This window comes from Felis catus, chromosome C1 (genome assembly GCF_018350175.1).
Source record: "Felis catus isolate Fca126 chromosome C1, F.catus_Fca126_mat1.0, whole genome shotgun sequence".
Taxonomy (NCBI): Eukaryota; Metazoa; Chordata; class Mammalia; order Carnivora; family Felidae; genus Felis; species Felis catus.
The window spans coordinates 166,781,261-166,796,348 of record NC_058375.1 but is presented as its reverse complement, the minus strand read 5'-3'; the positions used below and the strand labels follow the sequence as shown (position 1 = coordinate 166,796,348).

Sequence of the window (15,088 nt, the reverse complement as noted above, 5' to 3'; positions counted from 1 at the left end):
TTTGATAAACGTATTTATGATCTCTTTCTTAAGGTAAGTGTAAGTACGTGAACTGAATAAGAGTTTGATTAGATTATAATTGTTCCAAGAATGTTAGGTAGTTCAACAGTGTCAACTTGGAAGATAGTTTGCCTTGCTTTGGGGAGACATCTGACTTTGTTCTAAACTCTGCAGTGTTCAACATTTTTATCAATGGCATTAATAGAAGAGGTAGAAAATTTTGGCTGATTAAAAACTCAGTATGAATTGGGGCACCTGGGTGGCTCAGTCGGTTAAATGTCCAACTTCGGCTCAGGTCATGATCTCATGGAGTTAGAGCCCCGCATTGGCTCTGTGCTGACAGCTCAGAGCCTGGAGTCTGCTTCAGATTCTGTGTCTCCTTCTCTCTCTGCTCCTCCCCCACTCATGCTCTGTCTCTCTCTGTCTCTCTCTCAAAAATAAATAAATATTTAAAAAATTTTTAAAAAATCAGTATGAATAGCCACATATGGTTCTTATAAAAACACAAAAAGAACATAATCACTTTAATAAAAATATATCACATAGATCAAGGAGATGTTGGTTCCATTGATTAGTTCCCATCTGGAAAGTAAATAAATCCTGGAAATAAACATATTTAGGGGAAACAGTAATAAGTTGAAATGTTTCTGGAAAAGATTTCAGAACATTCTCTCTTATTGTCAGTAGAAATTATCTGCTAGTGTTATTTGCTGTGGAAAGTATTTTTCTACCTTAGGAATTGTAGGGAGTAAAAAAATAATATTCTTGGATTCCCTTCTGAGTTTGACACCACTGAAAGAGAGTCAGGGGAGTCAGGAATCAATAACTAGTAAAAGCAGGATTAGAGAATATGGCTTGGACTTTTCTAGTGGGTTTCCTAAAACTTTATCTCTGATTTAGCTGGACTTGCCTACCTAAACACTTGGGTGCACAGCTAGACAACCAGAGGCTTTCTGTACAGGGGCTTTTCATAGTTTAAATCTAACATGAATACACACATTTGGTAGAAGACAGGAGAGGCCTCAAAAAGTCAGAACTGAGCATGCTCAGTCTAAACCTGCAGTTAAGTAAGTCATTTCTTCCCCAAGCAGGAGGGAAGAGTGAGAAGACTAGCCTGGACTTTTATTCAAGTTTTTCTCCTAAGCCTGTTGCAAATTTTCAGACAATTCTTAAACATTACTCTTCTCTAGAGAGACACACATTACCCAAAGAAGGCATTAAGAAGTTGAGTGGCCATGGATGACCCTCAAATCAACAAATGCCTAGTAGGAGTGGGGCTTCCCAGAAGGTGACCTTGATGATAAAAGTTCTAGAGGCAAGGCAGAAGAAGACTGGAGGTTTTAATAGAAGAAAGAGATTGACAAACTGAGAGATCAATTTTTCAAATAGTCAAAGAGCAGTTAAAAGAAGAGAGAAATTGGACATCTTTGTCGCTCCAGGAGGCCGGTTCAGATCCGTTGTTGGATACTGAGTGAAGGCATATCTTTGCTAAATATAGGAAGAGATTCTTAACACAAGTAAAGCATAAACTTCTATTCAAAGAAAAAACTCTTTCAGGAAAAGTGTTCAAACATAGGCTACCAGAATGTCATAGAGAAGTTGCCTATACTGAACAGGAAGTTGGACCAAAGTCCCTATGAAAAGGAAAATAAATGCAGAGCTAAGCCGATGTAGGAAAATCAAAAGAAGGAGGGGCATTTCCTACTGGATACGTGTTTATTTAGTTTTGGGGTTTTTTTAATGAGAAGGACTTTAAAAAACTTCTGGCTTTGGGGCGCCTAGGTGGCTTAGTTGGGTAAGCATCTGACTCTTGATTTCAGCTCAGGTCATGATATCACTGTTCGTGAATTTGAACCCTGCATTGCGCTCTGTGCTGACTACAGGAAGCCTGCTTGGAATTCTCTCTCTCTCCTACTCTCTGCCCCTCCCCTGCTCATGCTCTCTCTCTCTCTCTCAAAATAAATAAATAAACTTAAAAAAATAATAAAAATAAAAATTCTGGCTTTTAGGCCCAGAGTTTAAACTTCTACTAAACGGCTGAAGGAAACCACTTTCTCCAAACCTATGCTTATACTTTCTCTGAGGATAAGTCATGTCTCTGGGGTAGTCGAAGGAACACTGTTTTTACTTCTAATCTTCAACCTGAAAACACATTTATGTCTCAAAAATTATTTATAAAGTGAATGAGCTAAAATGAAGAACACAAAGTCAAGGCAAGACATAACTTTCTTATGTGCAAGCAGTGGCAATGGAAAAATCTCAGTAATTTTTAAGTAAAAATGCACCCAAAAAGAGGAAAGGCAAAGAAGAAGTAGATATAAAACAACAGGCTGAGATAGATGAGATCCCCTTCAGCGTCAATGCTCTTTTGAGTTTGTGCCAGAAAGGATGGATATTTGAGCCTCTTTTTTAAAGCAGACATGGACATGGATTAGTGGGGAGAAATACTAGATCAGTGTAAGCAGGAGGTGATGTACTGCTGTTCACAGTCTCCTAGCATGACCTGCCCTCCACATGGCATGGAAAGATAAGTGGCAGGCACTCCTCTTTTGTATCTTGTGTTCTCTTGTGAAGGACCATAACCTGTGATTGTTCCATTAATACCTACCTCCCCCACCGGGCTATTATCTCCCTGAGGGCAGAGACTGTATTTACTTTTACTCATTTCATCTCACCAATGCCTAACATGGCACCTAGTATGAAATAAGTGCTCAGTAGATATTTTGCAACAGGAGAATAAAAATAAGGCGCTTAAGAAAATAAAACCAGTCATTAAAAGTGACTTTATATGGCCTAGAATTGTCAAATTCATACTGACAGAAAGTAGAAGTGGTTGGGGGGATGGGAGAATGGATAGTTCAGTGTTTAATGGGTAAAGAGTTTCAGTTTGGGAAGATGAAAAAGTTCTGGAGCTGGATGATGGATGGTTGCACCAATGTGAGTGTACTTAATACCATTGAACCGTGCACTTAGAAGTGGTTAAAATGGTAAATTTCATGTTATATATTTTACCATAATAATAATAATAATAATAATAATAATAATAATAATAAAGGATGGCTTTCCTAAGGAAAAAAAGAGGGGTTATTCTTAGGAGGGTCTGAGGGGTCACCTAACAAGGGAGCCTCTGATGTTTAGGAGCTATGTGTTCACATGGAATGTAGACAAAACAAAGCAGAATTTGCCAGTGGAAGAAGGTTCCTCAGATCATGATTTGAAAGACATTCATCTGATTCAACCCCTTCATTAGAGATGAAAACTAGGGCTTTCTCTCCTCTCTTTCATAAGGTCTATCACATTTCATTCAGAGACTAGAGGTCAGTTTACCCATTTCTTAGTCATGGGATGAGACTGTGCCCAGTTTAAACAGACAGATGGTTTCAAGTTCAGTAACGCTTGTGTCAGGGCCCCGAGCTCTAATTCACTGTAGCTTTTCTTAGGTTGTCTGTCTGAAGTTGAGTTTGTGACTTGGAAAAAAACTCAATGACTAACTCAAAGCTTTGGCTTTTCTGTGTTGAAGGAGAAGGCGCAGGTAGAAGATATTTTGACTGTCAATGGAACAGGAGAGGGTCAGCTCCCACAGCACCTGACGCAGCTGCTCTCTGACAAAGAGGATGCTGTCCAAGGCCATCTCCTGCCTCCAGACATGCTTTCGGGAGAAGAATATGAGTGTGTCTCACCTGATGACATCTCCTTGCCTCCACTCCCGGAAAGCCCTGATTCCCCCCTTGCCCCTGCTGACATGGAAGTGGAGGGGCGGTCTAGCCCTCCCCGCAGCCTTCCCATGAGCAACTACAGGATGCAGACAGGGGCCAGCTGTCCAGGGGAGGCCCGGGAATCTGGCATCCCACCACCTGCTGCTTTTGCTGATGCTTACAATGATAAGAGAGAAACATTTTCAAGTCATTTTGAGAGGCCCTCTCCCCAGTTCAAAGCTGAAGTCCCATTAACCTCCCAAGGAATTTTGGAAAAAAGTACTGCCTTCTGCAAAATCAGTGCTAAACATCCAGAGAGCATGCTGAGTGAAGTGCATGAGAGAGCTTTACAGCAGCACCCTCAGGCTCAGGGAAGTTTGCTAGAAACATGGGAGAAAGTGCATGCTGATAACAATGTCACTAAAACCCAAGACAGGCTGCATGCTTCCCAGGATGCATTCTCAGGCCTTGGGTTTCGATCAGGCTCCAGCCAGGCCTATCAGAGGCAAACGGTCCCCCAAGAGGAGATTAAATGTACATCAGCAAAGAACACCGTGGTCAGCCTCGCTGGCCAGGCACCTAATTTCTCCAGGCATCAGTCTAATGTAACTGTCATGGAAGGTTCTCCAGTGACTTTGGAAGTTGAAGTGACAGGATTTCCAGAGCCTACACTGACATGGTGGGTAGCTTACAATGACAAGTCATAAACAAACACATTGAATGACTGAGCAAATCATTCTGTGTGCACTAACTGAAAGGTTTAGGGACAGCTGATTAATATTCTGCAACACTGCAAATCTGCATGATTCAGCCTCACACCGGCCCCCAACTCTGACTGTAGTCCCAGCATGGCTAAACCCCCCTAGAAAGAAAAGTAACCACATAAAATAATAGTTGACTAACTCCAAAAGCACTGCAACTTAGCTGTGTTCTTTTTTGTTTGTTTTTGTTTTCTGGTATTAGTTTAACATTCCACATTTCTGAAGACTATAGGTTGAAATTCTTTCCCCTTGTTTATGTCTACAAAAGCATGACATTTTCTTAGTCTAACATCCCATATTCGATTCAAAAACATACGAATGTGGGTTTTTCTCTTTTCCTTCATTTGCCTATTTCATCTTTTCCCTCTTCCCAACAGAGTCACACACCACTTTTGTGATATTTGTTTGTTTCACTAAGATTTCTTTCCATAAATTTCTTCAGTGTGAGAGATGGAATAAAAATATTTCTTTCATAGTTGCTCCCGGTGACAGGTAATAAACCCATTTTTGAAAGGTGGTGTAATAACTGAGCTGTAAACAATAGGATTTCCCTCTGGAGACATCATTATTTTTTAGCGTGTTTGTTTTAATAGAGAGTAAACTGCAGAATACAGGGTTTGAATCACTGTTGTTTTAAAAAGTAGTTCTCACTTTCTCAACACGTGGGTTACTTCTAAACATTTAGAAATTTTTTTATCTTTGAAAAACAAAATTAATTTTTGTTCTTAAGTAGATTTATATGAGGACAAAGTTACAAATAGGTGAGCCTGAATTCATACTCATCAACTAAGATAAGTAAGGTAACATTTACTTATCATAATATTTCGGTAGACCTTAACAGTTCTGATGACTGTGTGTGCCCATTGACGATACTTGAAGTGTGAGGTGGTTATCTGAAGAATCTATGGGAAAACTTTGGTTCCTCAGATCATTAAAAGAAACTGCACTTATGCTACACTGCAGCTGTTTGTGCTTCTGTTTTATTTTGTTGTTTTTACAATTGCATGTTTTTGACAGATGAGGAATTTCATATTTATGAATTTGAAAGATATTTAATTCATTATTAAATATCAGTTCACCCCAAAGAAAATGTCGTCTGCAGTGTTTCTTGGTTTTGTCCACACAACAAATAACTTAGTTAGTATTTCTTGAAGAACTATTGCAATATTGTGAAAAGATACCTTGCTTTTGGATTTACAATTAAGTTTTGCTCAATTAACAACTGGCAAAGTCTTGGAATCATACATCCTTAGGACACTCATAAAAATGCAAAGTTATCACTTAGGCAATGGGAACAGAAAATGACTCAGGTTTGTCACCACTTCTTAGGTGAGGGAACATGGGTGTAAATAAATAGAAAAGAATCTAGAATATACAAAATAAATTATTTGCTTTCTAAAAAGAGGCAGCTAAATGCTTGTGTTCATAGGAAACTTTTCAAAACATGTCATTAACAGTAATAATCCAATTACATAAATGCCTTTCATAATCAGAAATCATTTTCTTCTAATGAAATTAATTCATAGAAATTAAATGAGTTCATTTCACCAGGAAATGCTGTATAAGTGCCTTTCTCTAAAACAGCATATTGATACTCTGACGTGGATCTTGTGGGGTCCACGAATATGATGGGATGGATGAGTCTTGCTCCAACATAGATTCCCAGAAGTCACAGGCTGCCGTTCCATAGCAGCTAAAAGAATGACACAGGCCAAAGATAGGCGTGCCATTTCACACTCTAGGTGATTGTTGCTATAAGCAAATGGTGGCCCTGTGTGGCCAGATGGTCTGGGGTTTTTCAAAGAGTAGTTGGATATCTAGATTTTTATATGCAATATTCCAATTGTTAAATGTTGTTGAAAAATTCAATTTTTTAAAAACATGGTCTGACTCAATCACACACTTCTCTGGCCACAAGTCGCCAACCTCTGCTTGAAGGATGAACAGCCCCATTGGAATTTGTGGCAGCTGCAAAGTTCCTGCTAATACTAGAGACTATTGCCAGTGGTAATGGGTTTGTTTGCAATGGTTTTTAGATCTTGGAAATGATGTGAATATACAGTGATCCTAACTTTAAAAACTGACTCTCTGCTTCAGGTACAAGAAGGGCCAGAAATTGTCTGCAGATGGGCACTTACAGGTTTTACACAAGGAGACAAGACATTCGGTGTTCATTCCGAAGGCATGCGAGGCAGACGCAGGCCTCTATGTGGCTCGGGCCCAAAACTCTAATGGCATTCTCTCTTCCAATGTCATCCTCCACGTGACAGGTAACCACAGGCCGCCAATCACAAGAATAAACTGGATAACGCTGTGTGTCGTCTATATTAGTGTGTCCCTAATGTACTGGGTACTCACACAGTAACTGTGGGGTTAGCACTCCTGGATGTCATTCTCATGAGCCTAAAGAACAATGCTTTGGTTGTTTATTTTCCTGTATCTCCCACAGAACATCCTCCATGAAGTGTACCCCCATTCTGGTCATGTTGTTTGTTCAGCTAATCCCACTGCTCAGTGAAATAATCACATTTTCTTTAGTGTTTTAGTATATTTGAAGACGTTGGTAAATTATTAGCAGTGGATAAGCATACATTTTTGTATTCTAGAGAGATGTGTTCAAGACAAAAGCACAGTAAAATACACTATGTTTATTCCCTCCCAGTTTAAGAGCATGTATATTAAGGTTCACTTCAGTATAAAGATGTGAGTTAAATTTCAAATTCAATTGTTTGATAATTTTTTTAAGTTTATTTATTTTTAAAGAGAGAGAGAGGGAGAGCAGGGAGGGGCAGAGAGAGAGGTGGAGAAAGAGAGAGAATCCCAAGCAGGCTCCATACTGTCAGTGCAGAGCTGGACACAGGGCTTGAACTCACAAACCATGACATGATGACCTGAACTGAAACCAAGAGTCAGACACTTAACTGACTGAGCCACCAAGACACGCCCAATAACTTGTTTTTAATTGTGGTCATAAACATCTCTTTGTAGAATAACAGTAGAAATATTGAAGTTGTGGTTTTCATTATTGCATAAGCTGTCCTTTCATTTTGTTTTATGTCTTTATCTCATTTATTGAAATACACTCTATATAGTTTCAACCTAGCCTTCCTTCCTAAGTCTGGGGAGGCCATCATAAATAATCATTCCTCATGCTGATCTCATGGGTTTCACGGTGGAGAATAGATGTGCTGTTAACTTCAAATGAAGTTTCAAACTTCCATCAGCTGTACATGTCATAGAGCAAAATGGAGCACAGGCTGCAGATGGACCAACATAATTCCTGTCATGCCACTGTCACCTTTTGGGTAGCCATGTATATACACCAGCAACCTGCTCTTCCTGCTTCTAATCTTGATTCTTCAACTGAGTATTTTTGCAGCTTGTGGTATAGACATCTCAATGCCTCAGTTTCCCATTTGGAAAATGGGTTCATCATCTACCTCTTGGGCAATTGAGCATTTTTGTTTCATGTCTTGTAAACATTTGGAAATGCAAAGCATTCTAGGAAGGCTAAACGTAATTATATTGTTTGATGTAATTTATCATCACACTGCCTCCTGCCCACTCTTCTCTTTCAGATGCTATTTCTTTAGGATATTAAAGGAATAATATTAGTCTGTGACTTCCAAGCTTTCCCATGTGGGATGTTGATGGTTTATGAATTGGAAGTCAAATTCCTTTCTAATTTGGTAAGACTATATCTTATTCAAAGACTTGAAATTAACCATAGTAGGATGCATTTAGTATGATAAAAGGGAAAAAGAAGAGTGTAATAAGACAACATAAGGTGAATTCTATCCTTCTAATTATCACTGTAATACTGAAGAATGCTCTATACATTTCTGAAATATATCATTCAGAAAAGAGGGTCTTTTTCTGGTTCCTTTTAAAAATAAACATGAATGAGAGAGGCATTTGTTTTTAAATTTTAAACATAGTCTTGTCATGGTAGGGTAAAATCATTGGTTGAAAGAATAATTTATTACATATTTTAATGAAGAGAAGGAATTAATTATGTTGCTGCAAGACTGTCTACAATAATAATATTTAAATGTAATATATTCAAGTTAATATTAAAAAGTTACCAAAGGTTATCTGAAGACATGAAATGTGTGGTTGTGTAAAGCTGACATATTTTTCCTATGTATTCAATTTAATTAAAAAATTAAATCACTTAATTTTCTTCCAAATTTTGACAGAAATCTATTAAAAGCTTATATATAACATCCTAGGGAATCTTTGGTCCAGTTTCACATATTTTTCATTCTTGCCTAACTGCTGCTCCCATGTTGAAGCTAAATAGTAAAATCTATTCATGTCCAAAGAGGGCAGTCAGGACCAGGTAACAAATTCTTCTCCCACTCTATGTCTCTTTCCTGTTAATTCAGTAAGATCTCCCTTCCCACTTTGTCATCTTGATGAAATTTGTGGCTTAAGGTTATTAGGGCATGGAAATAGCTGATTTGCTTTACCTGTTGCATGCCACTTAAAGGCTAATCCTTTGAGGATTGTATATCCATGATGTATGACTAAATAAGGCATAAAAACCTCTGATACATTTGATGTATATATACCAAATATAACATGTATTTGATATATATTTCAAATGTATGTATATACATACACATATATGTACACACACATAGAGCCCAAATATTGGGAAAAAGCATTATACTGATATTCAAGATATATAGGTCAAGATATATAGTTCAGCTAGCTATCTGTATATCAGTCTATCTGTCCAACCATTCATCTATCCAACCATCCATCCATCCATCCATACATCCAAGTATTCACCTATCTACCTACCTACCTATTACCTACCTACCTACCTATCTACCTACCTACCTACCTATTCTTTTGCGCTATTGATTGACTATCTAGTAATTCCAGCAGCAGTGAACAATAATTAACTATTCAATTATTCTTCCAGCTATATTTTAATTTCAAAGACTTACATGTGATTTTCTTTTTGCCTGGATTTCTGTCTTGATAAAAGAATTCTCCCTATGCAAGTGTGAACTAAACTTATTGATTAAAAATGAAAAACCTGGGAAATTCAAGTGATGTTTCTATTTAAAAATATATACATTTATACCCATTTACTTTAGAGAAAATTCTGGACAGTTAGTAATACCAAAGCACTTTTCAACAAGAAAATATAAATGACAATGAAGATTAAAAGGAACATATACTTGACACCTTAAAGGAATGCAGAACAAAATGAATTTGAGTTTCCTATGAGGCATGATAACTGAGCTTTCCAGTTCTGATTTTCTAATAAAAAGTGTATAAACATTTGGTGGTAAAATTTTTTTCATACTCAATTCAAAGAGAAATTTATGCAGGAATCCTTACATTCAGATCTCTACACATTCTAAAATTTCTAAAATCTTTGGAAAAAGAAGCAGTAAACAATTAGTTATCTCATTCAATAATGCTAACCATCACTTATAATCAAGATGCAGCCTTAAAATAGATGACTGCAAGAACCTTCTAACTACTTCACTTAAGTTTTAATTTCTTCAAGTGGTGCACAAGGCCTTTTAGTACCTGGCCCCCCCTCCAACCTCTATTCCATCGCTTCTGATCCCCCCACACGGTAACATTTTACTTTAGGTTTTTAACCTATCATGTTCTTTCTTCTCTCTGTCCTGTCTTCCCAGAACTCCTTCCTATATGCTAACCTATCTTCATGTGGCTTAACTACTGCATATCCTTCTTGGTCCATTTGAGATACAACTTCCCCCAGGAAGCCTTCTGACCCATCAAGTCCAGTGTAGATGTTCCTGCTATGTGTGCTGTCAGAACCTGAGCTGCCCATGTCATGTCCCTTGATACATAATACTGAAATTGCATGTTTGAGCATCCGTCTCCTCTGTGACAGCCCTGTTCATCACTATATTCCCAGCACCTAAGACATAGTCATATTCAATAAATACTTCTTGAATTATTAGAGGCCAACAAAAATACACTCAACTTGTTTTTTTTCTTTTTCTGGAGAGAGGGGGTGGAGAAATGTGAAAAGAGAAAGATATATTTGTTACTTGATTATTACTTTTTATTATGTCCATTGACCAATCAGAATCAGGTTCTAGTTATGAAGTATGTAGGCATACTACAATGACTATGTCCAAAATGCCAAAACCTCAATTTATGTACTTCTTTCAACACCCCACAAATTATCAGTATCTTATTGTAGTAATCAATAGTCTCAGTAATCTGGCTGTATACAGATTTTACTTAAAACCAACATTTCATTTGTATGTGTAAATTTTAAAAGAACCAAATTCAAGGATTTCGATTAATTGATTTCCAAATGAACGAAGGCAAAAATATTGTACCTTGTTCCACTTGTTTTTGTTTTATTTGTGACTATTCCCTACTAGAAATTGCCATCTGAAGTTTTTGACATTCCTGTTGTATGTACTTTGTTTTAAGTCTGTCCATGAAACAGTTATTTGAAACAAAATAAAATATATGCTCCTAGTATGCTCTGATATTTTGCATGTCAATGCAAATGCCAAAGCATAACACACTGTTTTCCATTAGCAGAATCTTGAGCTGTATTAGCCAAAAGATTTGCATTCACTAAATGAAACAGTGTCCTCCTTAAAGCAACAACAATTCATTTTCTCTGCTCTCATTACATGAGATGAGATTTGAATGTTATCAGCTGTGTATGAATTCAACCTTAAAATGGAAAGCACAAAGCTGCTAATTTGGCCTTTACCCATGAATCCTCACACCACTGTTCCTTGTGTTGGTGAGTGTTTATATAACATCAGCTACCCAAGCATCAGGGGTGGAAGTTGGATGCATGACATTCCTCCAGATGAACAAATCTTTGATTCTGGAGTTTGGCCAGATCTTTCTTCTGTTCAATGGCAATTTCATTTGTATAAGCCAGGACCTGGCAAATCCAATTCTTTGTATCCTCCTTTTTATATTATAAAATTTAACACCTATTCTCCTTAAGGAACAAGGGAGTAGGAAGAGCTGTATGGACAAAAATGTTTGTGTACATATAGTTCCAATTAGCACAGTAAAGACTGGCTGAAACTGAAACATATTTTAACCAGAGGAGTAGCTGGAAAACCTTTATCCAACCTGATCGTTCTTTAAATCAGAAGAATAATAGTTATATACTTTGATGTTTTCAATCTGTATTCAGATGGCTCCCTGCTATGGCTTTTTTCCATTTAGGACCCACTTAAATATCAATACTTGTGAAATAACAGCTCCAGAGCTAGCTAATGAAATAAACTTTTCCCTTTGACATTCAACAACTGTTCTTTTCCAAGAACCTTATTGATCCAACAACTACAAAATGGTATTTTTATCTCATGTTAGCATTAAAAATCATATAATGATATCTCCTGAAGATAAAAATTCAAAGGATGAAATATATAAAGAAGTATAACTTATTCATGGTGAATAGTCTCCAACCCATATTATTCTCATGATGCCAGAGAACCTTTCTTTGTAGTAAGTATTATGCAAACCCACATGCAAACAAGCTGTTGGCAAACAGGGCCACTGTAAATGCAGACAAAGTAGGAAACCAGTTACCTGGCAGGATCAGAAAGGCTAAAATTCCCATCTGCTCCAAAGTGTCTTCCCTAGCCACCATTGCCATGCTGACTCTCAGATTTAATTTAATTTTGATTAAAATTAATGCAGCTCTAGAAGATGCCTCTTAAAATGAGTATTTATCATTTCTATTACTCTTAAAGGAGTAAAAGAATTTCTCATCATATCCTGGTCTGGGTTATCAGATTAAATACAATTGTTTCCCCTACCAAAAAAATAAATAAATTCTGAGGAACTGGGATATGTGGGAGCCTGAATGAGTTGTATGTTACGTTCTACTAAGTGTTGGGAAATGTAGGACAGGAAGGGAAAAATAGCCAAACATCAGGGTGAGGAAACTGAATGTCAGCTGGGGGTTTCATCCTCACTCTCAATGTGAATTTCCTATAGATTTAGGAAATGTATGTGGGGAGACCCCTAGGGGAGATGAGGCCACAATAAAATGTGTCTGCATGACATTTTTTGTTACCCAATTAGAGGACTGTACTGAGTTGAATAGCATCAGGGTGACCCTAAATCCAGTGACTGGTGTTCTTATAAGAAGACCATAACAGCAGACATGGAGACAAAGGAGGCACACAGGAAAGGGCCATGTGATAAAAGCAGAGATTGGTGGCATTGTCAGCCTCTTCAAGTTCTGGAACACCAGAGATTGCAACCGCAAGGAACAAGAAGTAATAAACTATTCTTCCCTAGAGACTTTGCAGAGAACATGGTCCTACTGAAGCCTTGATTTTGGACTTCTAGCCCTCAGAACTGAGAAAGAATAAATTTCTGTCATTTTAAGCTACCCAGTGGTTTTTGTCATAGCAGCCTCAGGAAGCAATACCAGGACCATGCTCTAGAAAAGTCTACTCAAGTCTTTCTCTGGTGAAAAAATTCCCAGAGACATTCATTAATAGACACCAACCAGCCTTTCAAACCAGCACTCCCAGGTGTTCTAGAAGGCCTCAGGTCTCTTCTTAATTTGGGGGATCACCTTGACACATTTTAATCAGTGAACAACTATATTCATCCTCTATGTGAACATTGCCCACCATGTGCACCATAGCACTAGGGGTTCTAAAGGAAGCAAGAGTCCTTCAAGACAAGTCCTAATGAATTTACTACTTGCTTGAACAAGTAGTTGCAAGAACAAGAACAAGAAAAATTGGCTACTTGTTTGAACAACTATTTGCAAGAACAAGAAAAAGAAAAAACAAGGTAGTATGTAATCAAAGTGAGGAAAAAATGGCCTCCAGGTAGGGGAGAAGACAAAGGGAAGCTGTGGTTAGAAATGTGAGCCAATATACGAAAGTGTAGTGTGACACAGTGTAAAGAAGAGAGAAGTTCAATAAATGGGACTACTCACACCTAAGTATTAGGATATATACAATCTAAAAGAGCACTGTCAATCAATTAGATCCAATTGACATTTATAAAATAGTGTATTCACCAATAGCAGAATACACATTCTTCTTAAGCTCACATGGAACATTCACCAAGATACCACATTCTTGGCCGTAAAACACACCTCACTTAAATTTAAAAGAATAGTAATCATACAAAGCATGTTCTTAGACCATAATGGGATTAAACTAGAAATCAGAAAGATAGCTAGAAAATCTCCAAATATTTGGAAATTAAACATACTTCTAATAACACATGGGTCAAAAATAAATCTTAAGGGAAATGTTTAAATATTTTGGAGTACATAAAAATGCATCAATATAAGGGAGGCAAACCATAGAGACTCTTAAACATAGAGAACAAAGGATTGCTGGAGTGGTGGCGGGATGGGCTAAGTGGGTGATGGGCATTAAGATGGGCTTGTTAGGATGACACTGGGTGTTATATATAAGTGATGAATCAATAAATTCTACTCCTGAAATCATTATTTCACTATACGTTAACTAACTTGGATTTAAATAAAATTAAAAAATTAAAAAAATGCATCGTACTGATCCTTGGATATTAAAAACCTATTAAGGGAATACTACAAGAAACTGCCCACAAATTTGATAACTGAGATGAAATGGATCAATTCCTTGAAATATTTAAACTACCAAAACTCACAGAAGCAGAAAGAGACAACATGAATCACACCTATATCTATTTAAGATATTAAAACAATAGTTACTAGACTCCCAAAAAAATAAAGTACTATGCCCAGATGGTTTCACTGGTAAATCTACAAAATAAGGAAGAAATAATACCAATTCACCAAAATCTCTTTAAGAAATAGAAGTAGGGAGAATAGTTATAACTCATTCTATGAGATCTGAATTACCCTAATACAAAAACGGATAAAGATATTAAAGGAAAACTATAGCCAATATCTCTCATGAATATAGACATAAACATTCTCAACACAATACTAATAAATCAAATACAACAATGAATAAATCAGAATTCTTACACAAGTGCAATTTGGTCCATGTATGCAAGGCTGGTCCAGTATTCAAAAATCAATCAATATAATCTGCCACATATACAGGCAAAAGAAGAAAAATTACATGCTTATGTCTGTCAGTTGATTCAGGAAAAACATTTGAGAAAATCCAACATGTGTTCATGATAATTTAAAAAAAAAAAACCTCTCAGAAAACTAGAAACAGAAGAAACCTCCTCAACTTGATAAATATCTACAAAAATCTTATAACTAACATCATACTTAATGGTAAGAGACTAGACATTTTGCCCCTAAGATTGGGAAGAAGGTAAGAGTGTCTTCTCACAACTCTTATTCAATGTTGTACTGGAATTCCTAGCCAGTGAATAAGATAAGAAAAGGAAATAAAAGTTTTACAAGTTGGAAAAGAAGAAATAAAACTATATTTGCAGGTATCATGATTTTCTAGGTAGAAAATCCCAGTGAATCTACCAAAAGCTCTTGGAATCAATAAGTAAACAGAGCAAGTTTATCAGAAGCGGAAGGTCTGCAACAACTGCATCCAGGAGAAAGACAAGGAGTTAGCAATTAATGAATCACAGTGAATCAGGCATCTTCAGATGTAGGGGCAAAGGCAGGCAACATGAATTTGTCCCTTTTCCACAAAT

The 15,088-nt window shown here is 37.1% G+C and overlaps 1 protein-coding gene across 6 annotated transcripts in view; it reads left to right on the top strand.

Moving 5' to 3' along the window:
- CCDC141 (coiled-coil domain containing 141) overlaps positions 1-10,945 on the top strand; it is a 227,767-nt gene extending 216,822 nt beyond the window's left edge. For 5 of the 6 annotated variants that reach the window (XM_019838320.3, XM_019838319.3, XM_019838318.3 and 2 more), the window contains 2 exons: positions 3,521-4,374; positions 6,554-10,945. In XM_019838320.3, the coding sequence (XP_019693879.3) occupies positions 3,521-4,374; positions 6,554-6,821 (1,122 nt within the window). In that variant the 3' untranslated portion in view covers positions 6,822-10,945. The remainder of the gene's footprint in view (positions 1-3,520; positions 4,375-6,553) is intronic. The other variant, XM_045034075.1, reaches the window with a different exon arrangement.
- The last annotated feature ends 4,143 nt before the right edge of the window (positions 10,946-15,088 follow it).